The sequence below is a fragment of the Durio zibethinus genome, chromosome 4, assembly GCF_047325235.1.
Source record: "Durio zibethinus cultivar Kanyao isolate XHJ-2024 chromosome 4, ASM4732523v1, whole genome shotgun sequence".
NCBI classification, from domain to species: domain Eukaryota; kingdom Viridiplantae; phylum Streptophyta; class Magnoliopsida; order Malvales; family Malvaceae; genus Durio; species Durio zibethinus.
In genome coordinates, this window is record NC_143165.1 from 36,397,419 (window position 1) to 36,423,450 (window position 26,032).

Below are 26,032 nucleotides of genomic sequence, written 5' to 3' on the forward strand. Positions count from 1 at the left end.
TCGAATTTGATCTTCTTTTTGTTCTTAAGCCCCTTGAACTGGAGCCTCGTGATTTCCTCATTCTTCGTCCAACAATTTTCAATTTTGCAGCTGGGATTCGTAATTCTAGCCATGATGTTTCTTCTACTTCTCCTCTTCACCTCGGTTGAACTCCCTACAACCTTCAGTCCCATTCGCTTCCGCACCGGATCTTTCTCTATTGCCTTGACCGCATCATTTCTAGCCTCACTCTTCTTTCCACCTTCGCTCTTCTTTGCTGTCCATTTACTTATAGTCTTCTCTTCTCCCTGGCATGCCATGTTCTTTGATATTTTTAAACACTTTTTCCGGTGGTTTTGTGGTGCTCTTCAATTAGTTCCCACTTATTCCATCATGATCATCACCCGGAATGACGAAGGTTCAAACTCAGTTCCACTTCAAGAGGACATTGAACTTGGAATCAGGCACCAGCACGACCAAGACGAAGTCGGCATGTCTAGGGATTCCTCTTGATTGAACATAGTGTTAACACTTTAGAAATTGCTTTATTTGCAGTTTATTGCGTACTCTGTTCGATTTACTTTATTTGCAGTTTTTCAGTTTTTTCTGTCAAATAGAAATGATTAGTGATTTTGGTTTCCTAGGAAAAAGCTTCGGGAACGCTGATTGTGCTTCTGGTTCTCTTTTTATTATTTTTTTAAAATTATGTTATCTGGTGATTTCTCTTTGATTCGTTTCTTTTAAATTTTGTTCAGTTAGGCTCCGAGCCCAACTTTTGCTTCTTGGCCGAAAACACAGAGCAGCTGATTTAGCATTTAAAAAAAAAAGAAAGAAAAAAAGGTTACAAGGAAATTTTGTGCCTTCAACCCAAAATCGCACCATTAGACCGAAAAATACAAGAACCAATAGGCAACTAGCTTTGGCCTGTGGTTAACCAGGCGACACGTAAAGCGAATAATTGTACGGTTGAATGATAGTGAGATTGGTTTGAGTAAAATTGATAATTACAATAGCAAGTCATATTAATTATTGTATTAGTAAAATTATAATTAGTTTGTAAAAATATTTATTTAAGATAATGAATATAACAATAAGCTACTTTTCCAAAGAGAATCGGCTATCAATAAACTACTAGATCTTTTCCTTTCTAATTGGAAAGTGGAGGAAAAATGCAGTTTTGAGCCTCCAATTACATCAATACGTGCTACCCAAATATTTCTCACAGTTTAACAAAAATCTGACCGCTTCACTAGAATTCAAATTACAAACAAAATACATAAAAAATATATTTTAAAATTCCTTTTTAAAAAGTTAAAAGTATATCATTTATAATTATTACATTATAATTAATCAATCATAATTTAAAATTATTTATTATTTATTAAAATTTTATATATAATTTATATCATAAGTGATGAATCCTATATAATTTTTTGTTATGATTGTAATCAAAGAAATAACAATCATAATAAAAAAATTATAAGTGAAATACTAAAAAAATAAAGAAAATCAAATCAGAAAACAACAAATAAAAAGAAAAAGCAATAAATCAAAGTGAAAAACGACACCGTTCTTAAAGCAACATTTCCCTATAGAAATTGCCACGGGATTCGGTACTTTGTTGTTCCCAAGCCTCCTGAAATACAAAACACCGACCCTCCAGAAGGCAAAAGAGCTTTAACTTTTCCGTGTTAGAGAAAGGGCAACTCGAGCTGACTCCAAAATGGCGATATCCGGGAATTTAAGGGTCTCTGTTACTCTTGCCTCTTACCATCAACAACCTTTTCGAAGCTCCTCACCCTCTTCAACGGTCCTTATCTTGAATCCCTCTCTTCTTACCTCTATAAACGACTCTTTTCTGAGCTTTTCTTTACATCGAATTTGAAATTCTTGTGCAATTTATCATATGTTTGCTCAATTTCGTGTTCGGGTTGCTGAATAATATTGGGTAAGTTGGGTAGTTTTGTGTCTATTCGAGGGTTGGAGTTGGAGATGGTACTCTGGTTCGTTTGAGTTCCAAGTTTTTTGCTGTTGTTTTGCAACCAAATGGAGCATGAGCTAATTAGTTTTCCTAGATTGCAGCGGCATCGTTGTAACATGGTAGCTGTAGCTCTGGAAAACCTTAACAGTGCCCGGGCTTTTTCAATTTCCGCAAAATGCTTTCTGGGTTTCACCATCCTGTCGTTTTGTCTAATTATCTTAGCCTATTGGGCCATCTTGGGTTTGTAAGCTTCAATTATGACCGCAGTTTTCTTTGCAAGTTTCTAATTTTGGGTGAATATTTGTACTTCATCATAGTCAAATACGTAGATGTTCTCGGTGGTCTTGCTTTATTTCAATCAATAGTCGAGAGTATGGATTGGTCTTTGTTTTTAGTCTTGATTCATCCTCAATTAAGTATGCGGAATCCGGTTTTTACAAAAATATCAGAACCGACAAAATATAGGAGACTAAATGCACCCTTCCCCCCAAAATGAAAGGAAAATATACTTAAGGAATTTACCATCTCTTCTCATTTCCTTAAGCAATCCAGAAGCATACCTCTGGACTATTTCGAGGTAGCTCTCAACTTCATGTTCCTCAATGATAAACAAGACAGCAGACCCATACTGAAAAACAACCATGTAACTACAGCAGCTGGCTTTGTCTTTCATTCAAGTGCCTAAAGCCAAACACGTGTTGGAGAAAAGACGCTGTCCAATCAAACAATACCAAAAGCTATTTGCAGACTTGGCAGATTCCTCACAAAAATAATACTTCAACCTAACATGTTACTCAACTCATAACAGTCTTAACTAATACCACCATATATGCAACTTGGTTAATATACCAGTGGTGGGAAAGATGTATAGGACACTAAAGATAAAGGTAGCCCAAAGAATGAACTGAGGATGCTGAGGAAACAATCATAATCAACTTCTTTATCATAGGTTAACAACAATAAGTTTCTCAACGATCAAGAAAATGACACCAAGCAAAATCTTCTTTAAACAGAAAATTGCTAGAAGGTGGGAATATAACTGCGTATGAATAAGTTTAATAGAAGCAGAAAGAACAAAATCGTTTGTTAAACATCTTACAGTAATATCTGGAGGGGAATCACAATATCTGAGGGCAATATAATTTGATGAACGAGAACGAGGTATAATGTTGCTCACATTCTCAGCTTGCATAGTCTTCAAATCGACACTGCCAAAACCACAAGTCAGAGGAAAAGCCAACCCACCAACAACAAAAAAGCAATACACCAAAATAGAACAAGAGCAAGGGCATTAAGTCAATCAAGCTACAAAAAAACTTATCTTGAATAAAAATTGAACTAAAAATACAATATCCAAAAACATCCAAGCTTCAAATTTGATGGGAAACCTGGTGCAAAGGAAATAAGCTTTGACGGAAATCTTGCCTATTTCCCCTCCTTCTTGGGAAACAAACCCATGATTTTGGTCAGAAAATTCAGGGGACCCATGATCAGAATCGCTGGTATAAACCGAAACTTGAGATGGGAGAGCGAAGAAATGCCTTGCGAAGAGAAAACAAGGAGCTGGGTTTAAAGAAAGGGATAGAAAAAGAGGTTTGAGTGCTTTGAGAGAACGAGAAAGGGCATGAAAAAGAAAGTATGTTGTGGTCAAGTGGTTGAAGAGAAGCGATACAGCTGCTCTCCATCTATCCATGGAAAACAAGGAAAGGTTTTATTTCTAGTTTTTCAAAGTAAAGGACAAAATCTTCGTCCTGCGATTGATTCATGGACTTTCTCTGGGTTTTCCTTTCTTTCCAAGATTTTGCCATTAATTAAACACTTACCCAAAACAGCATTTTTACATTAAAAAAAATAAAGTAAATACCAAATGTTACAACTCTTCTACCCCTAACTTCTATATTAATCTTATTAAAAAAATCTGTTAATTTTTTCTTAATTGGCAATAATTTGGGATTTGGAGTTATATCGTCTGATCACTGACATCAGCATAAAGCACAATGCTATGCTAACATTATAATGCAAAATCAGTCGCTTGCCACTAGTGTTAATTTTAAAATTGATGCTATTTTTTTTTTAATTTTAGATTTTGTTAGATTACATCTTTACAGGTTTGTTAGGTTACATCTCTACAATATTATTTCACATCAAATATATATTATTAAAAATTTTAAATAATATTAAAAAAATATCTTATCACATTATCAATATAAAAAATAATAATACGAGAAGAAAGTACTTTGATATCATGAGTCTTTTGTTGTAGTTCCATTTTACCCATTATCTATATTTTACTATACAAAATTAGTTTAACATTAATTTGTGCATTCTTGTTCCTTTTTACAAATATTTTATTATGGTATGCTTGACTTTGACACTTTTACAATAATATAATAATATTTCACATAAATAAAAAAATGAAATCCACAAATGAAAAGAGAGAAAAATAGATATATGGGGACAAAAGAGAAAAAAGTAATATTATGTTGTGACTTAAGTTAATTATAGTGAAACTTATATGAAATAATTATTTATAAACCAAAATTTATTAATATTTACAAATAATATTTCATTTTGAAATGAGTCCTTTTTTTGTTTACTAAAATATATTTTACTTTATAATATTTTTAAATCTCTCCCTTTTATATTTTCCATTTGTTAATTTAATGAGAGTAAAATTTTTGTCTAATATCATAATATATTTTAAAAAAATTTTAAGATTTCAATGGGCCAGTTGCCCTCACTGCCTCAATACTGCCTCACTGTAAATCCGTCCCTGATTCCTGTTCAAAGGGCTTAAGAACAAAAAGAAGATCAAATTCAATACAAGGGGGATACAGTACCGTTAATCCATGTTTGCTCATTATTACGCTATGGGATGTTGTTATGCTGAGGCTATAAATAGATAAAATCTAAAAGCAAACACAACTCTTCCTTTTGATCATGGCGGCCCAAGTTTTTTTTTTTTTTTTTTTTGTGTTTACGCCATTGTACTAGTTAGTAAAATTGCTATCGTATTCTTTCCTTTTTAAAATTTTCGGCTTCTTCGCTGATACAGCTTCGCCTGTATTTTTTGTCCCGACTAGATTCCCTAATGGTAATTGCATGGCAAGTGAGTCGCCACTCGCCAGATAATAAATCCGAGGTCTTGTTCCTTTATAATTCTAGCCCTGATGTTTCTTCTACTCTTCCTCTTCACCTCGGTTCAACTCCGTATAAGCCTCACTCACATTCGCTTCCGCACCGGAGCTTTCTCTATTGCCTTGACTGCATCATTTCTAGCCTCTCTCTTGCTTCCACCTTCGCTTTTCTGGGCCGTCCACTTACTTATCGTCTTCTTTTCTCCCTGGCATGCCATGTTCTTTGATGTTTTTAAACACGTTTTCCGGTGGTTTTCTGGTGCCCCTCAATTAGATCACACTTGTTCCATGATGATCAGCACCCAGAATAACGAAGGTTTAAACTCAGTTCCTTTCCCAGAGGACATTGAACCTGGAATCAGGCACCAGCACGACCAAGACGAAGTCGGCATGTAGTAGGGATTCCTCCAGATTCAACATAGTGTAACACTTTTGAAATTACTTTATTTGCAGTTTCTTTTGTACTCTGTTAGAATAACTTTATTTGCAGTTTTTTGCGTACTCTGTTTCAAGTGTCTGTCAACTAGAAATGAATAAGGATTTGATTTCCAAGGAAAAAACTCGGGGAATGCTGATTCTGCTTCAGGTTCTCTTTTTTTTATTATTATTATTATGCTATCTAATAATTTCTCTCTGGTTCGTTTCTTTCAAATTTTGCTCAGCTCCAAGCCGAGCTTCTGCTTCTTGACCAAAACAGAGAGCAGATGATTTAGTTCTTTATTTTTTTTCATTTTTTTTAATAAAAAAAGGTTACAAGGAAATTTCGTGCCTTTAACCCAAAATTCCACCATTAGGCCCAAAAATTCATCAACCGAAATAACAGTAGTTATTAGATTAATTATTGTAATAATAAAATTAGAATATAATAGTGAAATTAAAATAAGTTGTGAGAATATTTATTTAAATGCAACGCAATGGCGACAATAACATTGAATATAACAAGTCAGCTACTTCCCCAAAATTAATCGGCCAACAGTCAAATATTGGATCTTTTTCCTCTCTAACTGGAAACTATAGGGAAAGTGCAGTTATAAGCCTCCAATTACATCAAAAGGTGCTACCCAAATATATTCCACGGTCAAACAAAAACCCGCAGGCTCACTAGAATTCAAATCCACTTTATGAAGTAGAAGCATATCATTAATAATTATTACATTGTAATTAATTAATTATTATTTTAAATTATGTGTTATTTATTAAAATTTTATATAAATTTTATATTAAAATGCTGAATTTTTATATAATTTTTTATTATGATTATAATAAAAAAATTATAAATAAAATGTTCAAAAAATAAAGAAAATCAAATCAGAAACCTTCTAAGAAAATGGGGATATAAGCTTTGGTCATTTTTGGATGATGTTTCTCTCCCATTTCCGAACGCTGCCAATCATAAGGGGATAGATCAACTTGTTTTCGCGGTGGGGCTAGGATTCGATGGACCATAAATTTTCGTCCAAATCCATTAGAAAGTGTCAGTCTTCAATGACTTAGAATCAGAAAATAGGAGCCAGTAAAACAGAAAAGGGCAATAAAAAGAGTGTCAACCTCTTACAAGATCGGAATTGTAAGAAAAAAAAAAGTGACTTCAGAGATGGGCACCTGAAATGTGAGATAATTGGGGGGGGGAAGGGTTTGTTTTGCTAGAAAAAGAAGTGATTTCAGAGATGGGGTTTTGAAATAAATGAAAACAGATTTCAAAAGGGATTATTAGATTGAAAATGTCAGCCTAAAGAATAAAATATTTGATTATTATTAAAGAGACGATGTTTTACATATAATAAATATATAATTTTATATTGAAGTTGAATATTTTTATTTATTGTTAATTGATTTTAAATTAAATACTTAATATTATATCAGAGTCAAAACTTATTATTATTATTTTTTTCAAATCTATCACGTGATAAGTTTTTTTTATTTTTACTTACATGTGAAGAAAACCTCTTAAAGTAATGTTATCTCACGTTCAATAAATATATAATTTTTTGTAATCTTATATTAAAGTTGAACATCTGTCAATTAGTTTTAAGTAATATTATCTCACATCCAATAAATATATAACTTCCTATAATCTTATATTCAAATTCAACATCTATCAATTAATTTTAAGTTGATTGTTTAACAGTTACATGTTATTAAAAGCTTATTATTAATAGAATTATGATAAGTGTATTATAAAAGGACATATAGACTAGTGACAATTGACAATCTACAAAAATTAATATAAGTTATATTAGTAAAAATTTTATTCTAAACCAATAATCCAAAGATGTGAAATGTAAAAATTTGTGTTACCTCATATTCCTCCCAAAGGTACTCATATATTTGAGCATATTTTGCTTCTCTCCAAGCAATAATCAACAAATATCAGGTGATGCTAGACATTTGCTTACAGAACCAGCTCATACATCTAGCGTTCAATTATTCAAATGTACTCAGTATTGAGAAAATTAATAAGAAATGCAAGTTGCAATTTGCTTTCCTCCACTTCCAAACCGAGTTGAATTAACTCCTTTCCTCCTCAAAATTGCGTGCCAAAATGCTGTGTTTGCATCAGATCAAAAAGTAAGGAATGGGGCAGAGGATTGTTGTATCACGAATACAGGTTGTATCTACGTATTCTAACTATATTATGACCATCTTTTGGCTAAAAATATATTTTTTTTGTCTGGTGATATTAACTTTTACAAAATTAAAAAAAAAAAAAGATTTTACAGGAGTGTCAAACACATAAATGTTCTCGGTGGTCTTGCCTTATTTCAAATCAATAGCGGAGATTATGGATTGGTCTTTGTTTTTAGTCTTGATTCATCCTCGATTAAGTATGCGGAATCCTGTTTTTACAAAAATATCAGAACCGACATAATATAGGAGACTAAATGCACCCTTCCCCCTAAAATGAAAGGAAAAGTCTCTTAAGGAATTTACCATCTCTTCTCATTTCTATAAGCAATCCAGAAGCATGCCTCTGGACTATTTCGAGGTAGCTCTGGTCCTCAATGTTAAACAAGACAGCAGACCCATACTGAAAGATAACCATGTAACGACAGCAGCTGGCTTTGGCTTTCATTCCAAGTGCCTAAAGCGAAAGAGGTGTTGGAGAAAAGATGTTGTCCAATCAAACAATACCAAAACCTATTTGCAAACTTGGCAGATTTCTCGCGAAAATAACACTTCAACCTAACATGTTACTCAACTCATAACAGTCTTAACGAACATCACCACATATGCAACTTGGTCAACATACTAGTGGTAGGAAAGATGTATAGGACACTAAAGATAAAGGTCGCCCAAAGAATGAACTGAGTATGCAAAGGAAACAATCATAATCAACTTCTTATCATAGGTCAACAACAATAATTTTCTCAACGACAAGAAAATGACACCAAGCAAAATCTCCTTTAAACAGAAAATTGCTAAACGGTGGGAATAGAAGTGCGTACGAATAAGTTTAATTGAAGCAGAAAGAAAAAAAAATCGTTTGTTAAACATCTTACGGTAATATCTGGAGGGGAAACACAACATCTGAGGGAAATATATTTTGATGAACAAGAACAAGGAGGTACAATGTTGCTCAAATTCTCAGCTTGCATACTCTTCAAATCGACACTGCCAAAACCATAAGTCAGAGAACAGCCAACCCACCAACAATTATAAAGCAATACACCAAAATGGAACAAGAGCAAAGGCATTAAGTCAAACAAGCTACAAAAAAATATTATCTTGAATAACCATTGAACTAAAAATACAATATACAAAACACCCAAGCGTCAAATTTGATGGGAAACCTGGTGCAAAGGAAAAAAAGCTTTGATGGGAATCTTGCCGATTTCCTCTCCTTTTTCTTGGGAAATAAACCTATGATTTTGGTGGGAAAATTCAGGAGACTCATGATCAGAATCGCTGGTATAAACCGAAACTTGAAATGGGAGTGCGGAGAAATGTCTTGTGAAGAGAAAACGAAGAGCTGGGTTTAAAGAAAGGGATAGAAAAAGAGGCTTGGGTGCTTTTGGGGGACGAGAAGGGGTATGAGAAGGAAAGTGTGTTGTGGTCAATTGGTTGAAGAGAACCCATTCACTGGAAAACAAGGAAAGGTTTTAATTTTAGTTTTTCAAAGTAAAGTACAAAATCTTTGTCCCGTGATTGATTTATGGACTTTCTCTGGGTTTTTCTTTTTCTCCAAGATTTTGCCATTAATTAAACACTTGCTATTAAAAACAAACAAAGTAAATACCATATAACAAAGTTACAACTCTTCTACTTCTAACTTCTATATTAATCTTAGTAAAAAATCTGTTAATAACTTCTAAATTCAGGGGACACATTATCAGAATCGCTGGTAAAAAGCGAAGCTTGAGATGGGAGAGCGGATAAATGTTGAAAAGAAAATGAATAGCTGGGCCTAAAAGAAGGGGATAGAAAAAAGAGGTTTGGCTGCTTTGGGAGGGAGAGGAAGGGCAAGGAATTTACCATGAAAATGTGTTTTGGTTAAGCGATTGAAGCGAAGTAAAGCAGCTGCTTTGGGGTTTTCTCTCTCCTTTCTCCTTTCTTTCTCTTCAAGCTTTTGCCATTCAGAATTTGTAAAATTAAACACTTGAAATAAAAAAAATTTTATATATTAAAAAAAACAAAGTAAATACCAAAGTTGCGGCTCTTTTACTTCTAACTTCTATATTAATCGCAGTAAAAGAATCTGTTAATTTTTTCTTAATTGGCAATAATTTGGAATTTCGAGTTATTTTGCTTGATCACTGACATTAGTATATGTAGGATAATAACGGTTCAGATAAAATTTAATTTAATTTTTTAAATAATATATAATATTATAAAATTTTTAAATTTAATTCAAATTCTAAATCAATTTTTTTTAAATCGATTTAATTCAAATTGGATTTTATTTAGTGGTTCAATTTGGTAAATTGGTTTTAAAATTTTTTATATAGTATTTTAGTAAATTTTTTAATAAATTTTAATATATTTATATAAAATAATTATTTTTATTTTATAAAATTTTAAAAATATATAAAATTTAATAAAAATATATAATTTAATTCTATTTTTTTTATTTTTCACATCTCATTTCAATATTCAATTCAAACTATATATATATATATATTTAATATCCCATTTTAATTTTAATTGAATAAAAAAATTTTCAATCGATTTTTAATTTTTTCAATTTTTTTTTCTTACCCTAAGCATATAGCACAATGGGATACTAACATTCTAACGCAAAATCAGTTGCTTGACACTTGCCACCAGGTCAACCGCTCGATTTACAATAAAATATATAATTTTAAACATGATTAATTTATATATATATATATATGTACATCACATTTTTCATTTATCAACATATAATTATATTTATGGCCAAATTTAAAGATTTTTAAATATCTTGTTTGAAACCCTAATATTAATATTGTCACTATATAATAGATGAGTATTTTATTTGCTTCACCTTTCATTTTTATGTTTTTATTAAATTCTAATGGATTAAAACAAATTTATTATTAATTTTAATATAAAAAATTGTAATTTAAAAATAAAAAAATAAATCAATTAAACATATTTTTAAAATTAAATGCATGAATTAATTATTTTAATACATAAATAAATTTAACTTTTTAAAAATTATGTTGCGCGTCAAATCATGTTGCATATATTATGTGGCAAGTCACTTGCCCAGCAATTGCCAATTGACAGCAATTGGCAATTGCTGTGCCACTTACAGCAATTGCCATGGTCTTTTATGTAGTATATATAGCCAGAACTACTGGAGGAAGAGGAGAACGAACTAACATGGATTTGCGGTACTGTATCCCCCCTATATTGAATTTGATCTTCTTTTTGTTCTTAAGCCCTTTGAACCCGAACATCCTGGTTTCATCATTCTTTGTCCGAAGGTTTTTTATTTTGGAGCTGGCATTCATAATTCTAGCCGTGATGTTTCTTCTACTCTTCCACTTCACCTCGGTTGAACTCCCTATAAGCCGCAATCACATTCGCTTCCGCACCGGAGCTTTCTCTATTTCCTTGACCGCATCGTTTCTAGCCTCTAGCCTCTCTTCTTTCCACCTTCGCACTTCTGGGCCATACATTTGCTGATAGTCTTCTATTCTCCCTGGCATGCCATTTTCTTTGATATTTTTAAACACTTTTTCCTGCTGTTTACTGGCTTTCTTCAATCACTTCCCACTTCCATCATGATCGTTACCCGCAATGAAGAAAGTTCTAACCCAGTTCCTTCTCAAGAGGACGTTGAACTCGGTACCACTGCACCAGCACGACCAAGCCGAACTCGCCATGCACTAGGGATTCCTCTAGATTCAACATAGTTCAACACTTTTGAAATTACTTTATTTGCAGTTTGTCGCGTAATCTGTTTCCAGTGTCTGTCAACTACAAATGAATAGTGTTTTTGATTTCCAAGCAAAAAGATTCGGGAACGCTGATTCTGCTTCAGGTTCCCCTTGGTTTTTTTTTTTATTATTATTATGTTATTTGATAATTTTCCTCTGATTCGTTTCTTTCAAATTTTGTTCAGTTCGGCTCCAAACCCAGCTTCTCCTTCTGGGCCAAAATACAGAGCACATGATTTTTTATTTTTTTTCTTAATTTTTTTTTAAAGGTTACAGGGGAAATTTTGTGCATTTAACACAAAATCGCACCATTAGGCCCAAAAACTCATCAACCGAAGGCAACTAGCTTTGGCCCGTGGTTAACTAGGCTAGACCTAAAGTGACTGATTGTACGGTAGGATCATAGCGAGTTGGATTGAATTAAAATTGAAAATAATATCAGCGGTTATATTAATTATTGTATTGATAAAATTAAAATTAGTTGTGAAAATATTTATTTAAAATAGTAATAAAATTGAATATAACAATAAGCTACTTTTCCAAAGAGAAATGACTATCAGTAAACTACTGGATTTTTTCCTTTCTAATTGGAAACCACAGGAAAAGTGCAGTTACGACCCTTCAATTACATCAATACGTGCTACACAAATATATCTCACGGTTCAACAAAAATAGATTGGATCACTGGAATTCAAATTCTCTCTAAAAAATTTAAACATATCATCTATAATTATTATATTATAATTTAAAATTATGTATTATTTATCAAAATTTTATATAGAATTTATATTATAAGTAATGGATACTTATATAATTTTTTATTATAATTATAGTAAATAAATTATAATAAAAAATTATAAGTGAAATGCTAAAAAAATAAAGAAAATCAAATCAGAAAACAACAAATAAAAAGGAGAAACAATAAATAAAAGTGAAAAACGGCACCATTCTTAAAGCAACATTTCCCCACGGGAATTCCCAAAGGATTCGGTACTTTGTTGTTCCCAAGCCTCCTGAATTACAGGACTCTGAACCTTCAGAAGGCAAAAGAGCTGAACTTTTCCGTGTTAGAGAAAAGGCAATTCGAGCAGACTCCAAAATGGCGATATCCGGGAATTTAATTGTCTCTGCTACTCTCGCCTCTTACCATCAACAACCTTTCCGAAGCTCCACACCTTCTTCAAGGGCCCTTATCTTCACTCCTTCTCTTCTTCTTACCTCTATAAACGACTATTAACTTTTCTCTACATTGAGTTTGAAATTTTTGTGCAATTTATCGTATGTTTGCTCAATTTCGTGTTCGGATTGCCGAATAATATCGCGTAAGTTGGGTTGTTCAGTGTCTATTTGAGGGTTAGAGTTGGAGATGGTATTCTGGTTCGTTTGAATTCCAAGTTTTTAGCTGTTGTTTTGCAACCAAATGGAGCATGAGCTATTTGGTTTTCCTAATTTACAGCAGCATCGTCGTTACATGGTAGCTGTAGCTCTGAAAAAACTTTAACAGTGCTCAGGCTTTTTCAATTTCCGCAAAATGTTTTCTGGGTTTCATCATCCTGTTGTTCGTCTAATTATCTTAGCCCATTGGGCCATCTTGGGTTTGTAAGCTTCAATTCTGACTGCAGTTTGCTTTGCAAGTTTCTAATTTTGGGTGAATATTTGTACTTCATCATAGTCATATACATAGATGTTTCGGCGGTCTTGCCTTATTTCAATCAATAGTCGAGATTATGGATTGGTCTTTGTTTTTTAGTCTTGATTCATCCTCGATTAAGTATGCGGAATCCTGCTTTTACAAAAATATCAGAACCGACATAATATAGGAGACTAAATGCACCTTTCCCCCCAAAATAAAAGGAAAAGACGCTTAAGGAATTTACCGTCTCTTCTCATTTCTGTAAGCAATGCAGGAGCATGCCTCTGGACTATTTCGAGGTAGCTCTTAACTTCATGGTCCTCAATGTTAAACAAGACAGCAGACCCATACTGAAAAACAACCATGTAACGGCAGCAGCTGGCTTTGTCTTTCATTGCCTAAAGCCAAAGAGGAGAAAGATGTCGTTGAATCAAACAAAACCAAAAACTATTTGCAGACTTGGCGGATTCCTCACAAAAATAATGCTTCAACCTAACATGTTACTCAACTCATAACAGTCTTAACGAAAACCACCACATATGAATATACCAGTGGTGGGAAAGATGTGTAGGACACAAAAGATAAAGGTAGCCCAAAGAATGAACTGAGGATGCTAAGGAAACAATCATAATCAGCTTCTTTATCATAGGTTAACAACAATAATTTTCTCAACGATCAAGAATGACACCAAGCAAAATCTCCTTTAAACAGAAAATTGCTAAAAGGTGGGAATGTAACTGCGTGTGAATAAGTTTAATTGAAGCAGAAAGAACAAAATCGTTTGTTAAACATCTTGCAGTAATATCTGGAGGGGAATCACAATATCTGATGGCAATATAATTTGATGAACGAGAACGAGGTATAATGTTGCTCAAATTCTCAGCTTGCATACTCTTCAAATCGACACTGCCAAAACCACAAGTCAGAGGAAAAGGCAACCCACCAACAACACAAAAGCAATTCACCAAAATAGAACATGAGCAAGGGCATTAAGTCAATCAAGCTACAAAAACACTTATCTTGAATAACCATTGAACTAAAAATACAATAGCCAAAAATATCCAAGCTTCAAATTTGATGGGAAACCTGGTGCAAAGGAAATAAGCTTTGATGGGAATTTTGCCCATTTCCTCTCCTTCTTGGGAAACAAAGCCATGATTTTGGTCGGAAAATTCAGGGGACCCACGATCAGAATCGCTGGTATAAACCAAAACTTGAGATGGGAGAGCGAAGAAATGTCTTGTGAAGAGAAAACGAGTAGCTGGTTTTAAAGAAAGGGATAGAGAAAGAGGTTTGGGTGCTTTGGGAGAACGAGAAAGTGCATGAAAAATAAAGTACGTTATTGTCAAGTGGCTGAAGAGAAGCGATACAGCAGCTCTCCATCTATCCATGGAAAACAAGGAAAGGTTTTATTTCTAGTTTTTCAAAGTAAAGTACAAAATCTTTGTCCTGTGATTCATTCATGGACTTTCTCTGGGTTTTTCTTTCTCTCCAAGATTTTGCCATTAATTAAACACTTACCCAAAACAGGATTTTTATATTAAAAAAACAAAATAAATACCAAATATTAAAGTTACAACTCTTCTACTTCTAACTCTATATTAATCTTATTAAAAAAATCTGTTAATTTTTTATTAACTGGCAATAATTTGGAATTTGGAGCTATATTGTCTGATCACTGACATCAGCATACAGCACAAAGCTATACTACCATTATAATGCAAAATCAGTCGCTTGCCACTTGCCACTTACCGCTTGCCAATGCCACCTAATAAACCATTTTATTTACATTTTTTAATGAACTTTTTAGGGTCTTTTTAAGGTTAGTTAAATTTTTATTTATAATGATATTTTTATATTTAATATAATAATTAATAATTAATTTAATAAATTATCAATGGTAGAAAACGTTACCTAAATATAATGGCTTTAAAAAGCACCCTTAACATTAGCAAAATCTTTAAAATTTTAATTTTTTTATAAATCTCCAATCATGTTTAAGAGCATTTTTAGGGTTTTCTTTTTAATTTTAGCCTTTGCTTTTTGAGTTAATTATTATTGTCTTTAGATATATTAGTCGAGATTAAAGTGAACTAGTGTTAAAATTTGAGGTTGAGTCAAGTGACTAAGACCCATTATTGCATTTAGATTTAACTCTTAATATAAGTTAAGTTAAACTTTTATTCTTTTTTCATTAAAAAAAAAAAAAACTTTCATTCTTAGTATAAGTGTGCCTATGTGCCATTAGAAGCTTATTCTTAATAGAATTATGAAAAATGCAATGTAAACGGATACATAAACTAGTAAAAATTAACAAATATTAAGAATTAATTTCAATTACACTATTAAAACATTTATCTTAAACCAATAATCCAAAGATTTGAAATGTATAAATTTGTGGATAATTCTAACAATTTATTTCATAGATAAGAAAAAAATAAAAAGAAGATCAAGAAATAAATATTTATTATATTAATTAAATATTTTAAAGAAATTATGAAGTGATACTGTCTTAATGAATGTTTAAAAACTCATGTTTTAAGATATAAATTCTATTAAAATAATGTTATCTCACATTCAATAAATATTAAATTTTTCGTATTTTTTTAACATTATTTTAACATACCATCACCGTATGTAGGTAGAGATAAAAAAAATTTATCACATGAAAAATTTTAAAATGAAAACAAAAAATTTGTTAATTTTGATATTATATTAAGTATTGAATTTAAAATTAATTAATAGTAAATAAAAAACTTAACTTGATTATAAAATTATAAAAAATTAAATATTTATTAAATATAAAATAATATTATTTTAATAAACTCTTATATGTAAACAAAAATTAAAAAAAATTACCACGTGATAAATAACGCTCTATATTTTCCAATAGAGAAAATATTCAACATATCTTTTCAAATGTTTTCTCGCGCTTTTACAGCCTTGGTGTCTCACAGTTTTTTTGTCAACGGTCATATTGTACTTAGTCTACGTTGATATAACTTGAACTCTGGCTTCTCTTTTTTTCTCTCCAAGATTTTGGCATTTAGAATTTGTGACGTACGGAGCAACGACCACCCACCCTAGACAAGTTATTTGCCGAATAATATATTAATAAATAATATGATTAGATTATAACTTATGATTTACGAATATATAATAAAATTATATGCTTTAAGTCAATTAAAAATAAAAAATTTTAAATATTTAAATTTAAATATAATGATACTAAAATATCATTAAAATTAATATAAATGTAAAAAATATAGAAAAAATTCATCATTGTGACTATATATATAATGATAGCAGAATTTTATATTTATAAATATATACATTTATAGTGATTGTTATTGTAATTTAAATAAATTTCATTTCTCTCACCTTTCATTTTTGTTGGAATTGATTTATTTTTTATATTTATTTTCATAATTTTGAATATTTAATATTATTTAAATGATTTTTATTGTTATGTTTTTTACCAACATATTTATTATTATGATAGAATTGATTTTAAAAATTTATTTAAATAATAGATGTATTTTTTTAATCTAATAAAAATAAAATAAATAAATTTTTAGATGTTTTGAACATTGTTAGATGTTTTTCGTATTTTTAAAATATTAAATATAATATTTTAAAATATATTAAATTTTTAATCATATATTTTTTGAAATTTATCAAAATCAGACTTTTTAAAATACTATTTTAAATTTTTATAAATTTTCTATATTTTTTAAAAATATTAATTTACTTTTTAATATTAAATTCATTTTTTAAACTTTTTGGTTTTGAAATTTAATATTTTAAAAAAATCTAAAAATTAATATTCCTAAACCAACCATTGCAACTGCCATCTGCCTCTTGGCAACTTTGGCCGCCATCCAATCTACGATCATGTTTTCATTGTTTGATAAATTTCTTAGTGACAACATTAATGGAGCGAGGGAGAAAGCAAAGTAACAAACCCAAAGTGGGTAAATCTAACAACCAAAGTTGGTCAAAAAGGTAATGGGATTATTGTTTGACTTGTCACATTCCAATCTATCAAAAATATATGAAGTCTTCGCAATGACAAATTTGGCAATCACTTGAATTAGAAAAAAGGATAAGCAAAAAACTAACGATGCAGTCTTAGTAATAATTTTAATTAGAAAAAAAGGAAATTACAAAAATAAATTATAAAAATATTTATATATTTACAGCCATGATAATAAATAATTACTGATAAGAAAATGAAAAAAAAAATTATTGGAAAGAAAGATATTGTAATTGCTTTTTTTACATTTTAACTTGATAAAAATACAAACAATCAGATTCTAACTATCGATAACAGTGGTTGGTCTGGATTCTAAAAATTGAGAAATTTTTTGATTTCGGACTCCAATAAATAAAAAAGTCTTTTTTTGGCTAATAAAAATCGAATTCAATTGTCTTTTCCAGAGGTAAATTAAGAAAAATATAGATATAAGTAATAAGAGACAATATGATAATTAAGAAAATAGATGAAAAGTTATTTTTTATAAAAATAAGTGTAACAAAAAAATTTGAAATTATAATCTAATATAATTCTTTTTTTGATCTTTCATACAGTCGATCCTAAAGTTATAAAATATAAGGTTTGATTTATCATTTTTATTATTGTTATATAATACTCAACTCTAATATGACTAATTTAAAATAATAACACATGATCTGCAAATAATCTTTTAAATATAATATTAATTAACAAATTCATAATTTATATATCATATTAAATATTTTTAAAATTTAGATATTATATTTAATATTTATTGTAATTCAAAGGTCATTTATAATATTAAACTTTTTTTCTTTTAATCCTTAATAACATATTATCAACATCGATGGTGGTTGAACGTCCACATTCATGAAAGTTCACATCTTTCCTTATTTTCTCACTCCTCTCTTTCTCTCTCATAACGTTTTTTTTTTTGAATGATTTCGATAGACTTAGCAATTCGAATATTTGTGTCCAAGGTCGAACCACTCTCGTTGAGTTTAAAATGGAGTTCCCGGCATAATAATATTTAAATTACTTTTTAAGATTAATTAAATTACTATTCATAATAATATTTTTATATTAGATGTATCGTTTTGTAATTAATTTAATAATTTTTAATATATTGAAAGCATGCATAATTTAACATAGTAATGTGAGTGTCTTTAAGGCATTCCCTAACAAAAATCTTTAATTTTTAAAATTTTTGATAAACCTTGATTATGTTTAAGAGCAATTTTAGGTGCTTTCATTTAAAAAAAAAACACTTATATATTTTTTCCTTGTTTATAATTTGCTTTTTAAGTTAATTATTGTTAATTTTTTAGATATATTTACACTTGACAATTTAAAATATAACACAATGATATGATATGAATAAAGAACATGGTGATAATACGACTTAAAATTTTAAAAGAATCATAAATAGTTTAATAAAATAAAAAAAATATATATTTTTGTATTGATAAAAATTGTGATATGTAATTTTCGTATAAAATATAATATTTTACACGATACGATAATATGAATTATCAAATCTAGATACATTAATCAAGGGAAGTGAATTAGTTAACTATTGTTGAAATAGAGTTCAAATCAAGCGACGAAAACCGTTACATTATTCAATATTATTTTGGTGTATATTTGGAAAAAATCCATGCTTTAAGATATAAATTTTATTTACAAATGTTATCATTATTTTTGTTTTTATATATTTTCGAATTGAGATGATTATATATATATATATATATATTGATAAGAAAAATTCAGAGTAGATAGATTATTTAAATTTTTAAGTTAAAATAAGATGTTTCGTATTTGATAATTTAAAATAAATAACTACATATTGTGTATTTAAGAAGATCCCAACAAACGATCATTGATAAATAACTGCATATCGTGTATTTAAAAAAATCCCAACAAGAAGATCCCAACAAGTGTAAACCCAAAATCTCTTCGTCAACGAGGTGAAGTCTTAACCAATTACAAATTTTTTATGCTTTTACAGCCTTAAAGTCACCACCTTTTTTGTCAATGACCATAGTGATTTTTTTTTACGAACAAATGGTAATAATAATTAGTATTACATTGATACGAATCCACGAAAAAGGGTCCTCTACCCCATTTCTTAGAGAAAATGTTAGGATTACATGCCATGTAGGATATGCAGCTGGATCAGTAGATGGACGCATAAAATTACAGATCTCATATCCTTCCAGCACAAACAACATTGGATCAGTTTTTAATTTGTTTAATTTTACAGCATCGTAGCAGCTGAATTTTGGGATCATTACACAAATCACACTGCGGGATAAGACCACCAGTAGAAAAACATGTTAGAAGCCATTGGTACCAATTGTCTATAATACAGTCTGAAGATCCCACTGGGGGGTAACGAGCTAACATGGATTGACACCCCGGGGACATACAGCATCGCAAATCCATGTTTGCTCGTTACCCTGCAATGGAATCTTCTGGCGCATATATAGACAAAATCTAAAAGCAAAACCAACTATTCTCCGCCTTTAAAGTTGAATTTCCATGGAAAGGGATTTTTTTTTTTAATTTAGGATCCATTTGAATAAATAGTGAAATTAATTATGATAAAATTGAAAATAATAGTGATGATAAAATTAATTACTATTGTAGTGAGATTGAGTCGATGGAATTAAAATCAACAATAAGATATGTATTTGATTATAAATGTAATAGTATCGATAAAATCAATTATAGTAAAAAAAATTATCATTAAAGATATGAGAGCAAAAATTATATTAACAAATAATTAAATTATTTAAGATTTATGAAATTAATAAATAATTAAAAATTATTAAAATTATTTTTTATCAAATAATAATTTTAATAATAAATATTCTAAATAAAAAAATGATAATAAAATATTAAGTGATTTTTAAAAAAAAATTGATAATAATATATTTAGGCAAATGATAATGATCTAGAAAATAATAATATTTTTATATTAAAATTATAATTATTTTTATTCAAATTAAAGTTTTAAAAGATAAAAAAAAAAAAAAAAAAGCATTATTTAAGCCGTAGGGTATAGCATGTAGTTACAACAATTTAAAAACAAAAACTGAAGGAGGGGTTTTAAGGAAAAATGGATTGCGGTGGGAATAAAAAATCCCGATGAACCCTTCTCCCTCCAGTTTGAAAACAGGTTCCACTGCAAATTTTTTGTAATAATTGCACCCCATTTTGTTCCAAATGGCTTGTTACAGGACGATTGCACAAAAAACCCAAATAATTGGGTTGAAACGTCTCTCCAGTGACATTTAAAATACAGACCTAGTACTGATGGGAAAGGATCGGAATTGATGGGAAAAGTTGGATTACTGAAGGGAAGGGATCGGACAAAGTTGGATTACTGTAGGGAAGTTGGAAATGTTGTATTACTGAAGGGAAGGGTGCGGACAAAGTTGGATTACTATAGGGAAGTTGTCGGACAAAGTTGGATTACTGTAGGGAAGTGGGAAAAGTTGGATTTGGAAAAGTTGGATTACTGTAGGGAAGGGATCGCACAAAGTTGGATTACTGTAGGGAAGCTGGAAAAGTTAGATTACTGAAGGGAAAAGTTAGATTACTGAAGGGAAGGGATCGAAACCGATGGGAAAAGTTGGATTACTGAAGGGAAGTTGGAAAAGTTGGATTATTGAAGGGAAGGGATCGGAGAGGATCCCACACTTGGTAAGTCCAAATTCATGAATTAACTATTTTAATACAACGATAAATTCACCTTTACAAAAATTGAGTTGCGTCGTCAATTCATTTTGGATTTATTATGTGGCGTCTCACTTGGTCACTTGCTAAGCAATTACCATTAGTCAATCGTATATCAGGTCGGGACAAAAAATAGCGGCGAAGGGCAGGAGCGGAAAAAAAAAAGGTAAGAATTCAATAATAATTTTACTAAGCTAGAACAATGGCGTAAAAAAAAATTTTTAGGCGGCCATGCTGGAAAGGAAGAGTTATGTTTGCTTTTGGATTTCATCTATTTATAGCCTCATTGCCTCAACATCCCACCGCGGAAAAACGAGCGAACATGGATTTGCGGTTCTGTATCCCCCTATGTTGAATTTCATCTTCTTTTTGTTCTTAAGCCCTTTGAACCCGAACCTCTATTCAACTTTTATATAATAGCAAAAACGAATACACTTTATTAAACTATTATTTAATAACAAAAAGCATACACTCTATTAACCTTTTATTCTTTTTTGTTAAAATATGTGAAATGTCAAGCAAGGACAAAGACCAACAGCAAAAATATGAAAAGGAAGGGATAAAATAATAATTTAACCATTGGTAGTATGACTGTGATAGTACCAATGGTCTATATATACAGCCTGAAGTTCCCACTGCGGGATAAGGAGCAAAAATGGATTTGCGGTACTGTATCACCCCTATGTTGAATTTGTTCTTCTTTTTGTTCTTAAGCCCTTTGAACCCGAACCTGGTTTCCACATTCTTTGTCCAACAATTTTCCATTTTGGAGCTGGCATTCGTAATTCTAGCCCTGATGTTTCTTCTACTCTTCCTCGTCACCTCGGTTGAACTCCGTATAACCCTCAATCACATTCGCTTCCGCACCGGAGTTTCTCTATTGCCTTGACCGCATCTTTTCTAGCCTCACTCTTCTTTCCACCTTCGCTTTTCTGGGCCGTCCATTTACTTATCGTCTTCTTTTCTCCCTGGCATGCCATGTTCTTCGATATTTTTAAACACGTTTTCCAGTGGTTTTTTGGTGCCCTTCAATTAGTTCACACTTATTCCATCGCGATCACCACCCGGAATGACGAAGGTTCTAACCCAGTTCCTTCTCAAGAGGACGTCGAACTTGGACTCATGCATGAGCACGATCAAGCCGAACTCGCCATGCACTAGTTCTCAGTTTGAGTGAGAGGGACTCCTCTAGATCCAACATGGTTTAATGCTTTTAGAATAACTTTATTAAGCTATATGTTGCTTACTCTGTTTTTCTATGTTTCTGGCAACTAGACTTGATTAGTGATTTTGATTTCCTAGGAAAAAGCTTATATGTATCTCTGTTTCAGGTTATGCTTAAGTATTTCCCCTGTTTGTTTCATTTTTATTCTTTAATCTAATAATTTCTCTTTTGTATGTATCTCTCATTTCTCAATTCACGTGCCAATTATTTAAATTTTTTAGAAAAAAAAATTTGTTACAAGGAATTTTTGGACTTGAAACCCAAAAGCTCACCATTGGGCCCAATTGTACTAAAAAGGCCCTGAAATTCAGCAACTGAACTATTGAAGCAACTAGCTCTGGCCCACGCTGGTCTTTCAGACGTAAAGAGCGAAAAAATGTTGTGGAAATCGAAGACAGCAAAAGACCAAATAAAACGGTAAAACAATAAACAAAACTATAAACGACACCGTTCTTAATGCCACATTTCTCCACGGAAATTGCTTGTGGATTCGGTACTGTGTTGTCCCCAACTCAAGCCGCCTCAAGTACGAGTGAGTCTGAACCCCTGGTGAGCAAAAGAGCCTACAGTTTTCCCTGGTGAAGAAGGGTAATTCCAGCTAACTACAGAATGTCGATATCCGGGAATTTAAGGGTCGCTGCCACTGTCGCTTCTTACCATCAACAAACTTTTCGAGGCTCCACACCCTCTTCGAATGTCCTTATCTTCAACCCCTCGCTTCTTATCTCTATAAACGACTCATTCGTTAACTTTTCTCTACACAATTCGAAATTTATCATATGTTTACTCAATTCCGTGTTTGGGTTGCTGACTAACATTGGGTAAGTTTGGTAATTCAGTGTCTGTTTGAGCCTTCGAGGGTTAGAGTTGGAGATGATATTCTGATTCGTTTGGATTCCAAGTTTTTAGCTTTTGTTTTGCAACCAAACGGAGCATGAGCTCATTGGTTTTCCTGGTTTGCAGCTGCGGCGGGTAAACACGGTTGCTCTGCGAACCCTTAACAGTTCTCAAACTTTTTCAATTTCCGCAAAATTATGTCTGGGTTTCACCATCTGTCTTCATCTAATTATTTTTGTCGATTGGGCCATTTGGGTTTGTAAGCTTCAATTGTGACTTTGCAAGTTTCTACTTTTGGATGAATATTTGTACTTCATCATAATCAAAGTCATAGATGTTCTTGTTGGTCTTGCCTTACTTCAATCAATGCTCAAGACTATGGATTGGTCTTTGTTTTTAGGCTTGATTACTCCTCAATTAAGGATGTGGAATCCTGTTTTTACTTTAATTTTACGTAATTATACTTGCAGTTTATTGCACATAGAGTCAAATACTATAATCTCGTATAGGACACCAAATTGCGAGATAGGTTATGCTGAGAATAGTTCCTGCGGATTTCAGGACCTATTACTATAGAATAATGATTCAGTCTTTTATGGTTAAGGTCAATATTAATGTAATATGTTTTTTCGCATCATTGATAAGGACTGGGAATTCTTATTCATACCAGTATGATGTTGAAAATGAAAGATGTGAGCTCGATGAGTTTGGTTTTCCATGCAAGTTAATCCTGTCCATATTTGTCATTAGAACTTAACCTCCTACATGTGGCAATCACCTCATTAGGTAATGAAAATCAGCAATGGTGATTAGGGACTAAAGGAAGATGCTTTGCCTTTGGTTATAGGTTATATGTAGGGTGATGGTGGTTGGCTTCTACTTATGGAGGTAATGGGATGGTGGTTGATCTATATATACCCTTGTGATAGTTGCATGGACTGTAATAAGCGGCTGCCACTAATGCCTGAATAGCGTTGTATTAATGTCGAGGATGTAGTAAAATTACTAGCGTATGGTAGCACCATTGGAAAAACCTGTTTATTTTTTGATTTAACTCTGGTGGATAGTGGTAGCGTTGACGAGTTTCTTGTTGATTGATAATATTTAAAGTTATCATTTCACACAAATAGCAAGGTTCTCTAACTGATATGGTGCTTTTTTTTTGGCCTTTGTAGTTAAGAGAACATTTTTGCACTGCTATTGGGCACTGGCTTAAATTGTTGCTTGTCTGACGAAATAGTTTATTGTTTTTGTGTAAAGCACCGTTCAATGCCATCAGTTAATTGATGTGCTAAACATGAATAACATTCTTTGATGTGCAAATGATTTTTTCCCTTGAAATGCTTAGAAAAGCTGAAAATGCGACTAACGATTCCAAATGCTCCATTCTTTTTATTTTATTCATTCGTTAATGTCATGTGGTGTCATCTCATCTTCATTTTTTGAAATTTTACATTAGAAATAAAGACCTTCATTTGTTAGAAATAAAAGGTTTTGGCAAGCATAGTTTATTATTTATGGAGAATTAAGGAGATATGCAAATGCATGATCATTTTAAACTTTTGTGCTGTTTTACAGGTAGATTTCACCGGTTTCATGAATGGAGGATCAAGTTTTTCTGAAATTATACGGAAATGGAATGGAAAGACGGTAAATAGCTGAAACATTCGCAGTAAAACTAAAAGATTAGCTGGGATCATGGGAGATTATAAGTTATCTCCAAATGCTGTCAGCCAAGAGGTTGAGAGCTTCCTCTTAAATGCTATTAGAAGCTCATTATGAGTTGAGTTAAACTTTTTTTCTTTTTGGGTAAAAAAAAAAAGTTTTATTCTTAGTATGTGTGTTATTAGAAGCTTATTCTTAATAGAATTATGATAAATGCAATATAATGGGCACATAGACTGGTGGAAATTAACAAACATTAAAAATTAATTTCAATTGCACTAGTAAAAAGTTTGTCTAAAGCCAATAATCCAAATATTTGAAATGTATAAATTTGTGGACAATCCTAACAATTTATTTCAGACATAAGAAAAAAAAAAACTGAAAAGTATATCAAGAAATAAATATTTATCATATTAATTAAATATTTTTAAGAAATTAAGAAGTGATATTATTTTTAAGAAATTATTCCTCGGCCCCATTAGATGAGGGGGCTCTCGTCTTCCCTTTTTTTTTTTTTTTCCTCTCCAAGATTTTGGCATTCAGAATTTGTGATGTAAGAGTACCGACTACCCACCCTAGACAAGTTATTTGCTTTAAATAATAAATAATATGATTAAATTATAACTTAGGGGTTACGAATATATAATAAAATTGTTTGTTTTAAGTCAATTAAAAATAAAAAAAAATTATTTAAATGTAATGATACTAAAATATAATCTAAATGAATATAAATGTAAAAAATACATAAAAAATTTATCATATCAATTTTATTGTAATAATATATATAATGATAGCAGAATTTTACATTTATAAATATTTAAATTTATAGTGATTGTTATTATAATTTAAATTAATATCTTTTCTTTCACGTTTCATTTTTGTTGGCATTGGTTTAGTTTTTGTATTTATTTTCATAATTTTGAATATTTACTATTATCTAAATTATTTTTTTTTGTTATTATGTTTTTTACTAACGTGTTTATTATTATGATTGAATTGATTTTAAAATTTTAATTAAATAATAAATTTATTTTTTATCTAATAAAAATAAAATAAATAAGATGAAATTTAAGAAAAATTAAATTGGGTTAAACGCATAATTAGAATCATATGCGCATCCATTTCAAAATCACTCTCATTAACTCACCTTTTCAGTTATTCCTAGTTAAGAACGAATAATTAAGTTTAAAAAATCACTAAAGCAAAAATTCTTTAAACAAATATGTCAAATTTGGCAAAAAAAAAAAAAAAAAGACACTATGAAAGGAACTAAATGGAATTTAAAATGGACAAAAGAGCCGAAATGAAAAGGCAAAACTTATAGATCTCAGAAACAGCTATTTACATCAAATAGAAACCCAAGTCTGCAAGGGCAAGCCCAATAAAAAAAAGCCATTTTGGCCCAAGTCTGCAAAGTCAAGGAAATAAGAACAAACCATTTAATAAAAGATTGC

The 26,032-nt window shown here is 31.0% G+C and overlaps 2 protein-coding genes and 1 long non-coding RNA gene across 10 annotated transcripts; 1 reads left to right on the forward strand and 2 right to left on the reverse strand.

Annotated features, from left to right (window-relative positions):
• Positions 1-1,406: 1,406 nt before the first annotated feature.
• On the reverse strand, positions 1,407-3,768 carry LOC149519393 (protein RETARDED ROOT GROWTH, mitochondrial-like). Its single transcript, XM_089758886.1, has 3 exons — positions 3,349-3,768; positions 3,060-3,168; positions 1,407-2,588 (listed from the first exon to the last, which is right to left on the reverse strand). Exons 1-3 carry the CDS (start codon positions 3,651-3,653, stop codon positions 2,430-2,432), a joined length of 573 nt encoding a protein of 190 aa, XP_089615012.1. The 5' UTR covers positions 3,654-3,768; the 3' UTR covers positions 1,407-2,429.
• Positions 3,769-7,165: 3,397 nt separating this feature from the next.
• LOC149519394 (protein RETARDED ROOT GROWTH, mitochondrial-like) lies at positions 7,166-9,529 on the reverse strand. 2 transcript variants are annotated; one of them, XR_016341295.1, is made up of 5 exons: positions 8,889-9,529; positions 8,598-8,709; positions 8,029-8,179; positions 7,854-7,934; positions 7,166-7,642 (listed from the first exon to the last, which is right to left on the reverse strand). XR_016341295.1 is itself a non-coding variant. In XM_089758887.1 (4 exons), the coding sequence occupies exons 1-4, from the start codon at positions 8,990-8,992 to the stop codon at positions 7,909-7,911; spliced, it is 393 nt and encodes a 130-aa protein (XP_089615013.1). In that variant the 5' UTR covers positions 8,993-9,528; the 3' UTR covers positions 7,666-7,908. The 2 variants fall into 2 exon arrangements, 1 of the variants encoding a protein (XP_089615013.1); XM_089758887.1 differs by lacking the exon at positions 7,166-7,642 and having other exon boundaries at positions 7,666-7,934; positions 8,889-9,528.
• A 12,824-nt stretch (positions 9,530-22,353) lies between these two features.
• On the forward strand, positions 22,354-24,875 carry LOC149519395 (uncharacterized). 7 transcript variants are annotated; one of them, XR_016341302.1, is made up of 3 exons: positions 22,354-22,897; positions 23,040-23,057; positions 24,492-24,875. It is a non-coding gene; the product is annotated as an uncharacterized LOC149519395 (long non-coding RNA). The 7 variants fall into 7 exon arrangements; XR_016341301.1 differs by having other exon boundaries at positions 22,481-22,772; positions 22,916-23,172; positions 24,492-24,832; XR_016341300.1 differs by having other exon boundaries at positions 22,498-22,897; positions 23,040-23,172.
• Positions 24,876-26,032: the final 1,157 nt, after the last annotated feature.